This window comes from Sapajus apella, unplaced genomic scaffold (assembly GCF_009761245.1).
Source record: "Sapajus apella isolate SASKATOON/1434 unplaced genomic scaffold, GSC_monkey_1.0 scaffold51, whole genome shotgun sequence".
NCBI classification, from domain to species: Eukaryota; Metazoa; Chordata; class Mammalia; order Primates; family Cebidae; genus Sapajus; species Sapajus apella.
Genome location: NW_022436991.1, coordinates 13,940,917 through 13,960,732, shown reverse-complemented (window position 1 = coordinate 13,960,732; position 19,816 = coordinate 13,940,917). Strand labels below are relative to the sequence as shown.

The 19,816-nt window shown below is 49.6% G+C and overlaps 1 protein-coding gene across 7 annotated transcripts in view; it reads right to left on the bottom strand.

The window, feature by feature from the left end:
* Nucleotides 1-19,816, bottom strand: part of KIAA0556 (KIAA0556 ortholog) — a 227,904-nt gene that overhangs the window by 67,490 nt on the left and 140,598 nt on the right. For all 7 annotated transcript variants that reach the window (XR_004258216.1, XM_032243026.1, XM_032243027.1 and 4 more), the window contains 5 exons: nucleotides 12,239-12,411; nucleotides 11,148-11,213; nucleotides 9,153-9,259; nucleotides 6,492-6,594; nucleotides 1,807-2,022 (listed from right to left, as the gene is read on the bottom strand). Coding sequence is in view for 6 of the 7 variants with exons in the window: in XM_032243026.1 (XP_032098917.1) it covers nucleotides 1,807-2,022; nucleotides 6,492-6,594; nucleotides 9,153-9,259; nucleotides 11,148-11,213; nucleotides 12,239-12,411 (665 nt within the window). In the remaining variant the exon portion in view is untranslated. The remainder of the gene's footprint in view (nucleotides 1-1,806; nucleotides 2,023-6,491; nucleotides 6,595-9,152; nucleotides 9,260-11,147; nucleotides 11,214-12,238; nucleotides 12,412-19,816) is intronic.

Here is a 19,816-nt window from a genome sequence, read left to right as displayed (position 1 = left end):
AGGATGGCTTGAGGCCAGGAGTTTATGACCAGCCCGGGCAACATGGTGAAACCCAGGCTCTATAAAAACATTTACAAAATTAGCCAGATGTAGTACTGTGTGCTTGTAGTCCCAGCTATTTAGGAGGCTGAGGCAGGAGGACAGCTTGAGCCCAGGGGTTTGAGGCTGCAGTGAGCTATGATCACGTAATAACAACAGCATCTTCCCAGGTCTCCCAGGAGATAATTATGAATGATGCTAAGGCCCAGCATAGCAAAGACAACGTGGCTGGCTATTCTGGCTCAGTTTAGCTCACAGCCTCTTGTGTCCAGCTTGTAAGCAGCAGGAAGGAAAAATGCCAGGCCCCTCCCCAATCTTCTTTTTTGTAAATTCTGTGGTTTGTGTTTGTTTATTGAGCCAGAGTCCTGCTCTGTCACTCAGGCTGTAGTGTAGTAGTACAATCTTGGCTCACTGCAACCTCCCCTCCTAGATTCCAACGATTCTCCTGCCTCAGCCTCCCAAGTAGCTGGGACTACAGGTGTGCACCCCCACACTGGCTAATTTTGGTATTTTTAATAGAGATGGGGTTTCACCATGTGGGCCAGACTGGTCTCGAACTCCTGGCCTCAGGTGATCTGCCCGCCTCGGCCTCCCAAAGTGCTGTGATTACAGGCATGAGCCACTGTACCTGGCTCTGTCGGATATTTAAAGGAAAAATACACTCAATGTTTGTGGAGTGTGCACCTAACGACCTTGGGGCGACAGGGTCCTAAGAGGGTGTGGGCAAGGGTCCTGGCCCGGGCTGCCTGATGTGAACTTGGCTCCGCTACCTTCCAGCTGTGTGACCTTGGCCAAGTCACTGCCCTTCTCCACGCTGTAGTTTCTTCAACTACAAAGAACACTCATTGACCTTAATGACCCCTGAGGTCCAGAGTTTGGTGGTGACTGTGGAGAACTGCAAGATGGGTAACAGAGCAGGTGAATTGGCTCCGCTAAGAAAACCCCACAGAGCAGGGGCTGGGAAACAGCTTCGGGAGAGAGTGTCAGGGGCCTCTGCCAGTACCGCTCCCCCAGGCTCCTCCCCAACTTTGCCCAAATGAACAACCCTGGTAGATTCGATTTATTTATTTAGAGACAGAATCTCACTCTGTCACCCAGGCTGGAGTGCAGTGGCACAATCTTGGCTCACTACAACCTCCACCTCCCGGGTTCAGGCGATTCTCCTGGCTCAGCCTGCTGAAGTAGCTGAGACTACAGGCATGCGCCACCACACCCGGCTAATTTTTGTATTATTAGTAGACACGGGGTTTCACCATGTTGGCCAGGCTGGTCTCCAACTCCTGACCTCAAGTGATCCACCCGCCTCGGCCTCCCAAAGTGCTGGGATTACAGGCATGAACCACCATGCCTGGACTGTTTTTGTTTTTGTTTTTGGAAAGAAGGTCTCCCTCTGTTGCTCAGTGTGGAACGCACTGTTGCAATCACAGCTCACTGCAGCCTCAGCCTCCCTGGGCTCAGGAGATCCTCCCACCTCGGCCTCCCAAGTAGCTGGGACTACAGGCATGAGCCATGATGCCTGGCTAATTTTTTGTGTGTTTTTTTGCAGAGACAGGGTTTTGCCTTGTTGCCCACCCTGGTCTTGGACTCCTGACCTCAAATGATCTGCCTGCCTTGACCTCCCAAAGTTCTGGGATTACAGGTGTGAGCCACTGTGCCCGGCCAGATTTTGCTGTTCTTCCCCTCCCTCCACTAATACCCTTAACTCAGACTTATCAAGGACAGAGAAAATGCATAGGAATACAAGCGATCCAGTGCCCCTCGACTCACAGCTAAGTTCCTGTTGACGAGGCGGCCCAGCTCCCCAGGAGTGGCTGTGTTCCGGATATCCACATCGTGGGGCGACACATACAGCTTCGTGTCGTTCAGATCAAAGAACTCGACTTCTGTGAGCCCCACCCACCACGAGTTGCCCCAGTTGGACAGGATCTCCATGGTCACGTAGATGGCATCTTTGATCTCCTCTGCCCTCATTCTCTGTTTGTCCTCAAAGAAGAGAAAAATAACACCAAAGGATTAAGACATGACAGGCTTGAATTCGGCTCCATCTCTGCTACCACTGCCTTCAAAAAGTTAGTTGACCTTCAGGGTCTCAGTCTCTCCATCTGTACTATGAGGATAAGAATGGCACCCACTAGCTATGGTTATCACAGTGATTAAATGAGTTCATTCTGCAAAGCATTCAAAATAGAGTCGCTGTGTACCTGGCACTCTATCAGCATGCTGTTTGAGAGTTTACAAATAAATAAAAATGTTAAAAAGCATTGAATTCTGCCTGAATATTCACACCTCTCCCCCGCTACTCAAGTGTTCAGGACCCAGAAGCTTGTCACAACATCTGCTGAATTGAGTAGGTGTTACGAGCCGAGGCTGGGCACGGTGGCCCATGCCTGTAATCCCAGCATTTTGGGAGGCCAAATTGGGAGGATTCCTGAAGGCCAGGAGTTCAGGATCAGCCTTAAGCAACAAAGTGAGACCCTGGCTTTACAAAATAATTTTTTTTTTTTTTTTTTGAGTCGGAGTTTTACTCTTGTTACCCGGGCTGGAGTGCAATGGCGCAACTCGGCTCACCGTAACCTCCGCCTCCTGGGTTCAGGCAATTCTCCCGCCTCAGCCTCCTGAGTAGCTGGGATTACAGGCACGTGCCACCATGCCCAGCCAATTTTTTTTGTATTTTTAGTAGAGACGGGGTTTCACCATTTTGACCAGGATGGTCTCGATCTCTTGACCTCGTGATCCACCTGCCTCGGCCTCCCAAAGTGCTAGGATTACAGGCTTGAGCCACCGCGCCCGGCCCTACAAAATAATTTTTTAAAAAATGAGCTGGGCACAGTGACACACGCCTGTAGTACCAGCTACACAGGAGGCTGAGGCAGGTGGATTGCTTGAGCCCAGGAGGTTGAGGCTGCAGTGAGCCATGTTCACACCGCTACATTCCAGGCTGGGTGAAAGACCCAGTCAAAAAAAAAAAAAAGTTTATGGGCTGAATTTTGTCCCTTCCAAATTCATCTGTTGAAACCCTAATCCCCAGTACCTCAGAATACGACTGTCTTTGGAGATAAGGCCTTCAAACAGGTGATTAAATTAAAATGAGGCTGTGGGGTCAGTGGGAGGGCTAATCCAATCTAATTGGTGTCCTTATAAGAGGAAAGTTGGATGCACAGAGAGACACACCAGGAAATGCACACAGAAAAAGACCATCATGTGAGGGCACAGCAAGAAGGCAGCTGCTTGCAAGAGAGAGGCCTCAGGACTAAACCAAACCTGCCCACACCTGACCTTGGACTTCCAGCCTCCAGAACTGTGAGAAAACAAATCTCTGTTACTGAAGCCCCCCAGTGTGTGGTATTTTGTTATGGCAGCCTGAGCAGACTGATATAGTAGGTTACATGGCCCACCTGGCCTTGGACAAGTCACTTGACATCCCTTGGCCTGGTTGGGGAAGACGAGATGACACCATCTACGTGATAATCCTGTCACAGGCCTTAAACAAGATATCAATACCCAAGGAGGCCCCACCACGAGCCCCGGCCCTGGGTGCGCCCTGTAAGTGTCTGTTTCTTTCTGTTTCTCTCCTTCATTGATTTTAATGCCTGCCTCCTTCCCGCGTCGGCTGTCTGCTCTGAGAGCCTGCGTGAATGTCATCAATAAATGGCCACCCTTCGGAATGGCTTCCCGAGGCCCTCCGGGGCCGACTGCAGCACTGGTCGCCACGGATCAGTCACTCACAAAATGGTGCATTCCCCGCGTGCACATGCCCTCTGTTAATTAGCACCGGTAATCTGCAATGGTTCTGTGAGCAGGGAGCCGAGTAAATGAACAGCAACTGTTCCCCACTTATTTTTTTAATTAATAGACAGCGAGACGTGCTAGCACTCTCCGTGTGTGTTTGGAGGGGCCTTGATTGCCACATGGTGGGAATGCAGATGGGGAGGAAGGAGAGAGGTCAGCTCACAGCTCCCAGATGAAAGATAGGGCCTGTTTTGATTAGCTAGGCCCTTGACACCCACAGCTTCCTCCTTTTGCTCCATAGCCATGTGGGGTCCTGGCCAAGCCCTCTGCTGCCCTGGGTCTGAGTCCCAGGCACGCAGGGCAGGGATGAAGCTAAACTGGCCTGGCTGCCTCCAGGGGACTGGGAGGTTAATGAGCTTGTGCTTGTGAGGAGCAATCCAGGGCCAGGTGAGCGGTCAGTCTGGGGGATGCCGAAGAAGTGGCCCTGTTCACCTTGCTTGTTGGTGGGAGGCAGGAGGGCCAGATGGGAGGCAGGCTGCCTCTCAGAGGGGCTGCTAGAACTCCCACCCGGTGCAATCTGAAATGTGCAAATGCCTCAGCTGCGTTTTTAAATGAAAAAGCTGAAGGACCTACTCACTAAGCGTGTCACACCTTGTCTACTGCTACTCAGTGGCTCCTTCTGCGTCTGTACTGCCTGATTTCGGACCCCGCTTGGCAGTATCCCAATTTACAAAAAAATCTACAATTTTTTTTTTTTAAATAGCCAGGTGTGCTGGGGGGCCCCTGTGGTCCCAGCTACTCGGGAGGCTAAGGTGGGAGGACTGACTGAGCAAGGAGTTCAAGGCTGCAGTGAGCCATGATCACACCCACTGCACTCCAGCCTGGGAGACAGAACAAGGCCCTGTCTCTAAAACACATCCATTAATTAAAGTAATAAAAATAAAACAACTACTCCATGCAGTAGGGAGCACAGCTTTGCTTTTTCTCGATGCTGAACTTCTAGTTGATAGTGGTTGGCCTCTCCCTGCGCTGAGGTGCACGCCCTCAGAGACCTTTCCTGTTTCATGCGCACAGCGGCCTGCGGGCCATGGATTATTGACCCTATTTGAGTGCCAGGACCAGACAGCTTAAGAGGCTTGTCTAAGGTCACACAAGCTCTAAATGATGGCGCCAGATTCAAAGCTGGAAGTCCAGTCCAGGCCAAGCCAGCCCAGAGGCCTCTCTGCTCTCATAGGATTTTATGTGTGGCTTTGGGAGGACTTCACATTACGTCCTCACGGGCCAGTAGTAAGATTGGTGATCACCATACCAAATAACACTGAGAATGACTTGGGCGAAGGTAGGGGCAGGAAGGACGTGCTGGGACACACACCTTTTAGGGCACAAAAAAATAGAGGCCAGGTGTGGTGGCTCACGCCCATAATCTTAGCTCTGTGGGAGGCCGAGCCAGGCAGGTCACTTGAGGCCAGGAGTTAGAGACCAAACTGGCCAACATGGCGAAACCCCACCTCTATTAAAAATACAAAAATTAGCCGGGTTTGGTGGCGCACACCTGTAATCCCAGCTACTGGGGAGGCTGAGACAGGGGAATCGCTTGAACCTGGGAGGCGGAGGTTGAAGTGAGCTGAGATGGCACCACTGCATTCCAGCCTGGGCAACAGAGCACAAAGGAAGGAAGGAAGGAAGCAAGGAAGGAAGGAAGGAAGCAAGGAAGGAAGGAAGGAAGGAAGGAAGGAAGGAAGGGGGGAAGAGGAGAAAGGGGGGGGAAAAGGAGGTCAGGGGAATGGGGGAAGGGAGGAGGGAGGGAGGGAGGCAGGGAGGAAGGAAGGAAGAAAGAATGGAAGGAAGGAAGGAAGGAAAATGGAATCATCGTTAATCCTACCACGCTGATGCCACAGTTCCCTTTTGTATTTTGTGTCCCAGCTCCATCAGCACACTCAATGGCCACACCTTTGCACGGCTGCTGCAATCACACTGGACTGGAAGATTGACATCCCTGTTACAGTTAGGTTGGCATGTCTTAGCGTTCCCCGTCGTGTTGTCTCGGAATGATGGCTTCCACCCTTTTATACTACTGCATCGTGCTGACGGATTGTACTTTCCCGATTCACTCCACTGTTAGGAGACGACGAGGTTTAAAAAAATGTCTCTCCTACGTCCAATAATTCTGTAACGGACCTTGTTGTGCCTCTAGCTTTTTATTTCTGTTGGGTGATTTCCTTAGATAAGGGAGTGGGATTACGGGGCGGAAAGACAGAAGTATTTCCAAGGTTCTTCCTAAGGTCAAGCATTCTGTTTCCCGAGAGCGTTTCACTTGTTTATCCAGCTGCCTGCCACGTGTGTGTGGCTGCCACAGCTTTATTGTAACCTTGCTAGCACTTGAGGTTATCGTCAGAAATAATTTGTCAATTCCGAGAGCAAACGGGATGCTCAGGCTGCTGCAATTTGCATTTCTTGATTGCCAGCGATGTTGGGCATTTTCCTATGAGCTTCCTCTCGTGGTAACAGGCCTCTCTCCGCTAAAACTCCTGGCCCACCTCTTCCTTTCTCTGCTCCTACTCTCCATCACCTATACCTCTGTGTGCTGGGGAGGAGGGGAGAGGGAGACACGGGCCAAGAGATGCTAATTTAACCACGGTCAGAGCAATCCCCACCGATGCGAAATGACTGTTCCCAGGAAGCCTTCCTGAATGTGCAGCGGAAAATCAAGTCAAGGCTCTCACCTCTGCGTCTGAAACTTGCTCCTTGGTTGCTGAAACCGCCCTGCTGAGATGGGCAGAGTCACTTTCGATGGCCTGGGGGACTTTCAGAAGCTTCTGCTGCTGTCTGAAAGGGATTTGGTTTTAGCAAACAGGTAGCAGTAAATGACACACAAAAGAACATTCCAGTCAAAGGTGCCACACTGACATTTCCTTCTCGGGGACAGGAAATGATTTGAAGAGGAAGTATGTACTCTGCATCCAGTTCAAAGGCAAGGGCAGGCTTGCCGTTTTTCCCCCTTTATAAATGGCTGTACAATTAGTGATGGAATCAGAGCCAGCTGGGGAAACACTATTTGAGGCAAGGTGGCCAAGTGACCTCCCTAAGCTTAGAACTTGGGAGTCAAGAGCAGGGGTCAGCCGAACTAAGGCCTGCAAGTCAAATCCAGCCCATGGCCTGTTTTCGTACCGCCAGTGAGCTAAGGATGGTTTATGTTTTTAAAAGGTTGTACAAAGAAACAAACTATAACAATGACAGCAACAAAACCAGCCGCAAAGCATATTTACTATCTGGCCTTGACCCCTGGGCTGGAGAGCTGCCCTGCAGCTCCGGTTTCTGAGGACATGAGCATTCTAAACCCAGCAGAGCATGCCTTCATCACTTGCAAACGTGCCCACGTGTGCAGTTTACAGCTGGGTACCCCCAAGACCCTGAAGCACAAAGGATCTTGATGCTGAGGAAAGAAACATTTGGCGAAGCGCATGCTGTCTGTAATAAACTGCATCAGATGTAAAACATCCTCATGACCTAGCCTTTTCTCTCTCTCTTTTTTTTTTGAGATGAAGTTTCACTCTGTTTTTGTAGAGTCTGTGAGCTAAGAATGGTTTATGTTTTTAAAAGGTACAAAGAACCTTTGTACTCAGGCTGGAGTGCAATGGCGCAGTCTCGGCTCACTACAACCTCCGCCGCCTCAGGGTTTCAAGTGATTGTCCTGCCTCAGCCTCCCAAGTAGCTGGGGTTACAGGCATGCGCCACCACGCCCAGATGATTTTTGTATTTTTAGTAGAGATGGAGTTTTCACCATGTTGGCCAGACTGGTCTTGAACTCCTGACCTCAGGTGATTTGCCCATCTCGGCCTCCCAAAGTGCTGGGATCACAGGTGTGAGCCACTTTACCTGTCCACAGCAGGGGTTTCCCTGCTAGTTCTTATTATGGCCACGATGGCACACAGCCCTGATTTCCACCTGAGGCCTAGAAAGTGTTAGAAAAATGGATGGCGTTGCCTTTAGCCTATTCAGTTTTCCTGTAAGTTATAATAAAGGACTCCCTCTAGGTGGACACAGACCTGGAGGCACACAGCTTGGCTAGTGAATTCCTTCTTCATGCAGAAAAGCCACCACCCCCTTTCTGGGCTGATATGGCCCTAGGTCAGGCCCCGAGCTTAGTGACCAGCAAGCAGACTGGATTTCAGCCCCTTCTTCCCCTCAGCCAGGAACTTTGCGCAGTATACAACATGCACAGCTGTGCACAGCAGCCCTGGGAGTGTGTCTGTGTGCCGTGGCATGCCAGAAACTACAGGCTCAGCCCAGTGCATCTTTCTGAAGATCTATTTTGTCTGAAGACTAGAGGGAAGGCTTTATTTTGATAATAAAACCTGACAGTTCCAATAACTGCTGCTACATGTTAATGGAAAAGCATGCTGAGTTTGAACAAACTTTTAATAGAGAAAAGGAGCTTCGAAGGCCGGGCGTGGTGGCTCAAGCCTGTAATCCCAGCACTTTGGGAGGCCGAGGCGGGTGGATCACAAGGTCAAGAGATCGAGACCATCCTGGTCAACATGGTGAAACCCCGTCTCTACTAAAAATACAAAAAATCAGCTGGGCCTGGTGGCGCGTGCCTGTAATCCCAGCTACTCAGGAGGCTGAGGCAGGAGAATTGCCTGAACCCAGGAGGCGGAGGTTGCGGTGAGCCGAGATCGCGCCATTGCACTCCAGCCTGGGCAACAAGAGCGAAACTCCGTCTCAACACTTTCTAGGCCTCAGGTAAAGAGAAAAGGAGCGTCGAAGGATGCTGCTGTGGGCCAGCCTCGCCCCCTAGACCAGCTGGGAAACAAGCTGGACACCCTGTGCTGCATGGGGTATTCCACTGGAAGCCTGAAGAGGTTCACGTTATACAGGTTGGGGCTAAATTGACCAAGCCAAGAGCCATTTGCCTGAAAGAAATCAAGTCAGTCTGAGTGCTTTAGGGCTGGAGGGAGAGGAGGAGGACCGTCTAAAGGAATAGTTTAAAAGAGTTTGGGGCCACACGTGGTGGCTCACGCCTGTAATCCCAGTACTTAGGGAGGCCAAGGTGGGTGGACCGCTTGAGCCCAGGCGTTGGAGACCAGCCTGGGCAACATTGTGAGACCTTATCTCTACAAAAAAGTACAAAAATGAGCTGGGTAAGGTGGCACACACCTGTGATCCCAACTACTCGGGAGGCTGAGGCTGGAGGATCATTTTAACCCAGAGTTTGAGGCTGCAGTGAGCTTTTTTTGCTACCATACTCCAGCCCGGGCAACAGAGCGAGATCCTGTCTTAAAGAGAGAAATAGGGGTTCTGAAAAAACACAGGAACCCTCATGAAGAAGATCCCCACGGCTGCACTGCTACGGGGTTTGGGTTTGGCCTCGGCCTTGGTGGTACCTGCTTCCCAGAAGTCCAGTTCTGTCGATGGCCTGGTCGACGGCTCTGGCTCCCCCTGCTGCCCCGGCCGGCCTCTGAGTGGTGGTCGCCGTGGTGATGGGAAGTCCCTGAGGATGGAAAGGCTAATTAAACAGATGTTTCAGGCAACACTCCTGGCCCAAGACACAGGAAGGTCATGGTCAAGGGCAGGCCTGCTCAGGCTGACAGTCCCTTTGTAGGAAACAGGAACAGGAATGTGAGGGTGACAGCAGCTGCCTGGGGCTTCTGTCTAGAACCCGTCACACCAACTCAGCTTCTGATGATCTGGGCGCTCCCAGGAAACAATCCACTTCGATGAGCTACTGGAAACCTTTTTTCATCAAAATGCTACACTGGCCAGACACGACGGTTTATGCTTGTAACCGTAGCATTTTGGGAGGCTGAGGCAGGAGGATCACTTGAGCCCAGGAGTTTGAGGCTGCAGTGAGCTATGATCGTGCCACTGCACTCCAGCCTGGGTAACGGAGTGAGAAACTGCCTCAAAAAACTAAAAAATATCCTGTTACCATCTCAACGGAGCCCCTGTTCTGCTTTGTACAAAGTAAGCAGACTCCATGGAGAATTCCAGTAACAGCATTAGGCCCTTTCATTTTTAATTCTCTGAGCCTTTTCCCCTTCTTTTTCATTTATCATCGATGCTAGAAATGTGCCCTGCCATCCGTCTGCAGATGATTTTAGTCCCCGGAATCTCTGTGGGTCAGGAATTAGGTCATCCAGAAATTCCGGACCTGGGCAGTACTGCAGGCCTGTCAGAAACACTGGCTAGCGGCAGACGAGGGTGACGGGAACTGGCGGGACAAGGGGTATCAACGCAAACAGCAAACAGCTCCAGTGCTCTGGGGTGTGACCTCACACCGGCCCTACCTGGGCTCTGTCTCCCTCCTCTTCCTCCATCCCTTCTTGCCCGCCTCACAAAGGGTGTCTTCCTGCCCCTTGATCAGGCTGGGCTCGTTCCCATCTCAAAGCTTTTCCCCTGTTCCTTCCACCCGGAATGCCGTTCCCTGTTGCTGGTGTCTTCTGAACAGGCAGGGCTCAGCTCAGATGGGACATGCCTTCCAAGGGGCACCCAGGACCACCCCGTCAGAGACAGCCACTGCCTCACACCCTGTCATTCTCTCGCATATTAGCAGCTGTGATTGTCATCGGGTGTCACCCTGTTTATGTATGGCTTTATTTGCTGTTGCCTGTAAGCTGCGTGGGGCCGGGGCTCACCTGCCTCAGCTGCCTCGGTACTCGGAGCACACGGCACAGACCCGGGTAAAACCTAGCAAAGACAGTCCTGGGCATTTCACTAATTCACATGCTTATTTGCTGGGACCAAATTTGCTGAGATATACTTAACTAACCTAGATAGATACAGATACAAAAATGCATTTATTCAAGGAACTAAGGTCTGTTTTTGCATTGTCCTGTCAATAAACAGAAATATAGGCCGGGCATGGTGGCTCACGCCTGTAATCCCAGCACTTTGGGAGGCTGGGGCAGGCGGATCACTTGAAGTCAGGAGTTCGAGACAAGACTGAACAACATAGTGAAACCCCGTCTCTATTAAAAATACAAAAATTAGCCAGGTGTGGTGGCGGGCACCTGTAATCCCGCTACTTGGGAGGCTGAGGTGGGAGAATCACTTGAACCCGGGAGGCAGAAGTTGCAGTGAGCCGAGACTGCACCACTGCACTCCTGCCTGGGCGACAGAGTGAGACTCTGTCTCAAAAAAAAATAAAATAAAATAAATAGAAATAAAACAACAGTTTAAGTCAGCAGGCCTGGGTGAGTTCTGGCGTCAACTCGTGACCTTGGGTAAGCCATGCCAGCCCCGGTCTCCCTATCTATGACACGAGTGCTCAGGGCACACGGTGAGGACCTGGTGGGACAGCATGAAGGATGCGCCCTGGAGGCCAGTGGGCACTATGTACATGCGTGGGGCTTTGCCACTCGTTGCTGCCTGGCACTGACCTCAAGGGTGTCTTCCTCCTTCTTCAGGTGACTGGTCCATGGTTTTGCTGGTGGTCCCTCTGCATCCTGGAAGGATGTGATCATATGTGATGTTGGAGCAAAGCCATTCACTCCACACTGTTCATAGAAACATGAGGGCACAGAGAAGGGCAGGGACTTTCTTAAGGTGCCATAGACGTAAAGATCAGGGGCAAGGTCAGAGGTCTGGGAAAACAGACAGTGGGTGCTGCTCGATGGACACCCAAAGAGCAGCCCCAAGATAGAGCCTGGGGAACAACCAGTGCTGATGACAGGGCCCTGGGCTTGCAGGCAGGCAGACCTCAACCACTTCCAAAGATGTGATCACCTTGTCCTTGAGAGAAGCAGGCCACCCTGTTTCTCTGGGTGCTGGTGGCCACATCTGTGAAGCGAGGCAATGAAACCAGCCCTGCATATTTCAGGGCTACTGTAAGCATCGAGGGGACAAGCTAAAAAAAAGGATTTCACCAGGCAAGTCACAGACCAAGCTCCTGAGAAAGGAAGCGCAAACCACGTTATACCCAATGCCTCCAGCTGACCAAGGTCCCTGCTCCCCCAATCATTTATCTTCCTGTTGGCTGCTCAAAGCAAAAGGCAGCACATGGAAACTCAAGCCCCTGGAGGCCCAGAGAGGTTTCGTGAACAAGTGAAGTGGGCCAAGGGCAGGACGACAGGGAGCAGTGAGGACTGCAGACGCCCGAAGGGCCCATGCTCGGGAATGAGACCTCCCCTGGGAAGCCAGAGCTTGTTCTTTACTCCATTCTTCACTGACCCACCGGCTTGCAACCCTGATCTAAGGTATCCAGGGTTTGCAGGGAAATCAGCAAGGACTGGAGGCAGATTAGCACCCAGCTTAGGCTTTGTGAAATAAACAAAGAGCTGAAAGAAGGTGGAAGAAAGGGGAGCCTTAGCAGGTCAGTGGGTGACTGTGAACGTCGGAAACATGGATGAGTCTGCGGTCAGCGATGCCCCCTATGCCTCTCTCTTCTGCCCTCTTGCTCTTCTCAACGGCAGCTAAGACACTGCCCAGTCTGGGGAGCGTACCCCGGTTCCTCTCCCTGTCCCCAGTGCACCTGTAGTGGGCTGGCTGGCTGCTCAGCCTTTCTGCTGAGGAGCGCCCTCTGCAGGGCCGCGTTCTCCACCTGGATGGCTTGGAGCACAGCAGAGGCGTCTTCCTCTGGGTCCTCAGCCTGGAAAAGAGTTTTGCGGGCTGCAGACAGGGGTCTCTCTCGCCGGCTTCCAGGTCCTGAGGGCAGAAGACAGGAGGATGCTCCTTTAGATTATGTTCTCCGAGCGCAGCTCAAAATCTGTTAGACCCCAATTGAGGAACATTCTATAAAACAACTGGCCTGTACTCTCCAAAAATGTCAAGGTCGTAAAAGACAAAGAAAACGGTTCCAGATTAAAGGAGACTAGGCAGACACAGCGGCTGAATGCAGCAATGGCCCTGGGGACTTGGTCCTGGGGAAGGGGCAGCGCTGTAAAGAACATTACTGTGGCAACTGGGAAAATTCAAATACAGTCTATGGCTTAGACAGTAGTATTCTATTAATGCTAAATGTCCTGAATTTCATTAGTGTACTCTGGTGATGTAAAACGAATGCCCTTGTTTTTAGGAGATATATACTGCAGTGTTCAGGGGTAAAGGGGAATGATGTCTGCCACTTAAATAGCTTACAAACACACACACACACACACACGCACATGCACACGCACACACACAGAGTTCAGGGGCAAATGGGAATGATGTCTGCCACCTCATCTCAAATAGCTTACACACATACATGCACACATACACACACGTGCACACAGCATGGCGATTCCTCAAAGAGCAAAAAACAGAATTACCATTTGATGCAGAAATCCCATTATATTTGGGATATACTGGGTATCTACCCAAAGGGTTATAAATCATCCGTGCTCGCTTCGGCAGCACATATACTAAAATTGGAACGATACAGAGGAATATAAATCATCCTACCATAAAGACGCATGCACATGTATGTTCATCTAGCACTGTTCACAATAGCAAAGACATGGAATCAACCTAAATGCCCATCAGCAGTGGACTGGATAAAGAAAATGCGGAGGCTGGGTGCAGTGGCTCACGCCTGTAATGTCAGAACTTTGGGAGGCAAGAGCCTCTTCCCCTTGTGCCTCACCAGTCCGGGGGCTGGGATGGAACAAGGCGCCTCTGAGATAGTGTGGAAGCTCATCTCACAGCCTGTGAGCGGGTAGGACGATCTGTCCTTGGCCGTGCAGCCCTACACTCACTTCTTCTTGGACAAGGAGATTCACAAAGGCATCTTTCTCCAGTAGGGACCAGTTCTATCCACACAGACGCTTTTGCCCCTGAGTGTCTTTCATTTGGGAGGAAATGCTCCTCCAGCAACATGATCATCCCGTGCTGCCCGGGCCCTTTGAGGCGTATTATGCTAAGAAGCTGCTTCTGAAAATTAAATCACCCTTTCTACAAGTGAAGGTCAATGCTGCAGCTCCGCTACCAGAGCTTTCCCCACCCTGGCTTCCCAGAACCGTCCTACATGGCACCCGAGTTCTCCAAAATCACATTCCCTCTGTGCGCTCCCTCACTGCGCACACACGTGCGCACGAGGTAACCACCTTTCAATTCTTTTTGATGCTCTCATTGCTCACTTGGGCGAATGCTGGCCTGAGCACCCCAGGATGGTGGATTTATTCCCAACGCAGATCGAAAGGATGGTGGATCTGTTCGCAGAGTCAATTTGTGCCACCAGCAAAAGCCAAATTGCACATTTTAACTTCCCCTAAACTGCTCTTTTCTGGTTGAGAACCATCCCTCTTCTGGTAACTTCACTTTCTCTTCGCTTCACCAGTGCTTGGCTTTCTTCTCTCTCACATAAAAACAAAAGGTGTATCAATTCAGGAGATTTACCATGAATGCAACACATGTCACACAGAAGACGTGAGGGCAGGCGGCCACTGGTCGGCTCACCAGCCACCAGCTGTGACTTGAAAGCTCAAATTCAGAGGCTCAGCAAAATTACCCCTTACTACATGCAAGGGGCCTTGGAGGTCACCTGGGAAGCCACCAAAATGGCGAATATGAAATCTAAGGACAACAAGGGTCTATTATAGCAATCATAAACCAGCAGCCCACAGGCATAACCTGCCTACAGAGATGTATTGTGTCACTTTCCCTTTTTTTAGAAAAATTGAAAATAGATGCCAAGCTCAAAAAAAAAAGGAAATCCACCTGAAAATTGGGATTCCTGGCATCTCATCTGGCAACCCTGGAACCGGGAACCATTGGCTGGAGCTGGGTGATAGAGCCCCCTTTCAACGGGGCCAAAGTGCTCCAGTTTCCACAATGCACCCTACTCCCTGTGGTCACGTGCCTGGTACGTCTTGAAGCTGTACATTATGTTGCATGGCAAAAAGTCCAAGGAAATGGTAGATGTAGCCCTGTTTTGTCTTCAGATTCCACACTCACTTCTAAAAGCCAAGAGGGAGTGGGGAAGGGAGAGTGTGCCCTGGGACAATGTTCTAGGCCTGGGTACTCCAAAGCCTCCATGCATTTCAAATTGGGCCAACGTTATCAGGCGACCTGCTTCCCATGGCATAGGAAACTGCAACAGGTGGCCACGTATTCCTCCCACCCCTGTATGTGGACTGCTGCAATGTGATTTTGTGGCATTTCCTATTAAGAGGTGGTGTCTGTTTTTCTAGCTGAGCTTGGCCTGGTGACTTTCATTTTATTTATTTATTTTTCCTATCTATCTATCTATCTATCTATCTATCTATCTATCTATCTATCTGAGATGGAGTCTCACTCTATCACCCAGGCTGGAGTGGTGTGGAATGATTATGACTCACTGCAGCCTTGACTTCCCTGGGCTCAAGTCATCTTCCTGCCTCAGCCTCTTGTGTAGCTGGGACCACAGGCATGGATCACATTGCCCAGCTAGCGTTTTTTTATTATTATTTGTAGAGATGACGTCTCACTTTGTTGCCCAGGCTTGAACTCCTAGGTCAAGTGATCCTCTCACCTCGGCCTCCCAAAGTGCTGGGCTTACAGGCATGAGGCACTGCAGCTGGCCTTGCCTGATGACTTTAGCAATCATAACCAAGCAGTCTTTAAAAAGCACCCAGACGTGGGCTTGTCCTCTCTTGCTGCCCTGAGAGCACCAGTGCTAGCGAATAAGACTCCACTAGGCCAAGATGGGCTGTCCCAGCCAAGGTCCTCAGGACAAACAAAACTGCCAGACATGTGAGTAAGGCTGTCCTAGACCATCTGGCCCAGCCACCTGCTAGCTCACTACAGAGCAGCCCAGTCCACCCACAGCCTTATGAGCAATCATAAAACGCTTGCTGTTTTAAGCTACTACATTTTGGGGTGGGTTGTCAGGCAGTAATAGCTGACAGACCTGGCTTGTCAAGGCCTGTGTTCTTCTCATCTGTAAAGCTTCTTGCGGGGCTTTTCTTGATGGCAGGCGCTGTCTGTAGCCCTAACCCTCTTCCATCTGCCACGGTCTCTCCTTGAGCCCAGGAGTGCATGTGATTTTCTGGGACAGCAATCAAGGCCTCCAGACTAAACGACTTCAACTCTTGGGTGTTACAGTTCATTGCTTCACGCTGCCTCTGTAGAATCTGCAGCAAAATGTCCTATGTGGTTGATTTTTTTTTTTTTTTTTGAGATGGACTGTCACTACTCATCCAGGCTGGAGTGCAGTGGTGTGATCTCGGCTCACCGCAACCTCCACCTCCCAGGTTCAAGTGATTCTCCTACCTCAGCCTCCTGAATAGCTGGGACTACAGGTGCGTGCCACCACACTCAGCTAATTTTTGTACTTTTAGTAGAGATGGGGTTCTGACATGTTGGCCAGGCTGGTCTCAAACACCTGACCTCGAGTGATCTGCCTGCCTTGGCCTCCCCAGATGCTGGGACGACAGGCATGAGCCACCACGCCTGGCCACCTATGTGGTTCGTTTTTATATGAAATGGACAGCAGTGGCTTTTGTCTACCTGGCACCATGATCTTCATAGCACCTACAGTTTCCTTCAGGGAACCATCCTTTCCTCACCCTTCTCAGTCTTTTGGGTGGATATGGCCGCACTCCTGGCTCAGCCTGGCCCATGCCAGACTCTCCCTGACCATGGAGAACGGAGGCTGGTTCAGGAGACAGCTGGTTCTTGAACTCGCACTGGAAGTAAGAAAAGAAGTGCCTCTTTCACCTGGGGGTTGTCAAAGCAGGTAAAGGAAGCCTGGAGCCTGGCCACAAATGGAATGGCTGCCTGGTAGTAACTAGAGAAGTGGGTCTCAACGTGTGTTCTCTAAACCAGTAACGTCAGGATCACCTGGGAACTTGCTAGGAATTAAAACACGTACCTCCACCTCAGACACACTGAAGCAGAAATTCTGGGACTGGGGTCCCACAATCTGATTATTTATTTATTTTCTGAGATACAGTCTCGCTCTGTTGCCAGGCTGGAGTGCAATGGTGCTATCTCAGTTCACTGCAACCTCCACCTCCCGGGTTCAAACAATTCTCCTGCCTCAGCTTCCCGGGTAGTTTGAACTACAGGCGCCCAGCTAATTTTTGTATATTTAGTAGAGAAGGGATTTCACCATATTGGTCAGGCTGGCCTTGAACTCCTGACCTTAGGTGATCCACCCTTCTCAGCCTCCCAAAGGGCTGGGATTATAGGTGTGAGCAACTGCACCCGGGCAATCTGATTATTTTAATTATTATTTTATTTAATAAAGAAATAGAGACAAGGTCTCACTATACTGCCTATGCTAGTCTCGAACTCTTGGGCTCAAATGAGCCTCCTGCCTTGGCCTCCCAAGGTGCTAGGATTACAGGTGTGAGCCACCACGCCTGGCCCACAATCTGTGTTTTGATTGGCTTTGCAAGTAATTCTGATGCACGTCCAAGTTTGGGAACCACTGGACTAGAGGGGTGTAAGGCTAAGTGATGAAACAGCTTCCTGAGAGACCATCTGAGCACCAGGATCCTACCATCCCTGAGGCCAAATCTACAATCCTGGAATTTTTAGGTCTGTGAGCAAGACATTCTCCTCTGTTGCTCAGGCCGATCTGGGGTTTCTGTCACTTGCTGTTAATGAACGCTGGCTAATGTATTATGAGATTCTGGACTTTGGCAGACTGGCCTTGCTGTTGCAGGTTTTCCAGACAAAAACGCTAACTACAGGGCTGTCAAGGTCCTCTAATTCATTCACACTGAGGGGTGTTACTTTGTTTCTGTGGTTGGCAGCTTGTCTGGGAAAAGTGGCTCAGATGTATCACTTCCCTAGAGCACTCTGACAACTTGGACAGTAAACTTTCTGCATTAAAGACTAATGTTCTTTCATCCTCGAGAAGGCAGCAGGTTCTAGAAGGAGACTGTATTAGCTTTTTGGGAAGGCTTATGGATTGAGGCTGGAATAATACAGGACACGAAGCCCTTTCATCAGAACTAGGGACAGTTGCAGTGATAGAAAGGGATGACGCGCTCTTGGAGTTGCATCACACGCACATTTAATTGACACAAATTCAATTTTATGGGCTTAGTCGAAGAAAAAGGGGCAAGGGGAGAAACAAGTCTTTCTGGGGTGCAGGCAAAAGGTTATACTTCTGGAACAGCAGACTATCTAATTCGGACCAACCTCTCCCTGAAACACAACTAGGAAGCCTAGAAAATATTTACAAGTATTAAAAAATCTATTTGAAAAAGGAGATCTGTTTGAAGGCAGGGAGAGTGAATAGGGCTGTGAAGAGTCACAGGGGTGATAGCAGACTGGAGAAGGGGACTCAAGAGATGTGGATGCGGCATCTTGGAGGTCTTTCCTCTTAAGGTGCTGCTGACAAGAGATGTGGACGTGGCATCTTGGAGGTCTTTCCTCTTAAGGTGCTACTGATTCTGATGAGAGCTGCCACAAGGCTGGGAAGCTGAGCAGAGCCTGCAACAGGCTCAGAGACTACAGTCTGAGAGTGAGGGTAACCTGGAAGCAGCCAGGGGTAAAGGGCACAGAAAGGTTAACAATGTGAGCAAATCCAAATTACTACTGATTAAATAAAATAATAGGCTGGGTTCGGTGGCTCACGCCTGTAGTCCTAACACTTTGGGAGGCCAAGGTGGGCTGATCACAAGGACGGGAGCTTGAGACCGGTCTGGCCAACATGGTGAAACCCCGTCTCTACTAAAAATACAAAAATTAGCCAGGTGTGGTGGCAGGTGCCTGTAATCCCAGCTACTCAGGAGGCTGAGGCAGGAGAATTGCTTGAACCTGGGAGGTGGAGGTTGCAGTGAGCTGAGATCACGCCACTGCACTCCAGCCTGGGTGACAGAGCAAGACTCCATCTCAGAAAAAAAAAATAATCAGTAGTAATAATCACTAGAAATAATGTCTAGTGGTGTTTAAAAGCTAGAGAGAGTTAAAATGCATGACAATCGTATTTAAGTTGAGAAAGGAGTAAATGGAGTTAGAGTTTTTAAGATACTTCCACTAAATGAGAAGTGGCAAACTTGCTAATTTAAAGTAAACCCTAGTAAGTCAAAAATGCATGCTCTCTCTCGTATCTCTCGTAATGACTAGAATAATAATAATAAAAAAGAATGTATAATTAACAAGCTAATAGAGAGAAAAAAAGAGAAATAATACAAAGCAATCAGTTCAAAAGAAGGCAAGAAAGGAGAGAAACATAAAACAGGAAGAACAAATAAAAGCAAACAATAAGATAGTAGATGTAAACTCACATATATCAACAATTACATTAAACGTAAATGGACTAAATGCTCCCATTAAAACACAGAGATTGTTAGAGGATTAAAAATAAAAACCAATTACATGCCACTTATAAGAGACAAACCTTAATATAAAGATACAGAGAAGGAAAGGATAAAAAACAATACGCCATATAAATACTAACCAAAAGAAAGCTGGAGTAGCTTTATATCAGACAAAGCAGACTTTAAGGCAAAAAGTATTACTAGAGTGAGAGACAATGCATAATGATAAAAGGTTCAGTTCCCTTAGAAGATACAAATAGTCAAATTCTGTATGTACCAAAAAAGACATCCCTTTCCTGCCCCAGATACAGAGTAAAGCATATGCAGCCCACCCTCCAGATGTTGCCTGGAGGAGAGTGAGCTGGTTGTGACTCTGCTGCACTTTTAGGAAGTTTCAAGTTCCTTGTGCCTCTGGTGGTGTGAATATCCCAGTGCCCTGAGCATGATGCCACATTTCCCCCACAACCCTGACCCTAAACAAGGCCAACTGCTTCTTCTGGGGCTCAGCCAAGAAACTGTGATTTTTCCCACAAGGAAGGAGAGGTTGACTGTCTTGGGCTTACAGAGAGTTGACATAACTGTATGAAGTCATCTATATAAACCCACACATGCTACACTTCATCATCAGTTTGAGGGATTTCTAAGGGTAACTCTGGCCTCCTGCACTTTTTGCTGCCTTTACAGCCTAATATCTAGGTGAGATGTGGCTCTACCATAATCCCATTTCAGGGTGAGAATAGTGACAGTGCCAGAGTTTTCAGCTTTCCTCTTAGCCACAGAACTCTTTCTTCACATTTGACTTATGTTAGACTCAAGGATATTTAATAAGTAAAGGCTGAGCTCCAATCCTGTTCAAAACAGGAATTCCAGGGCCGGGC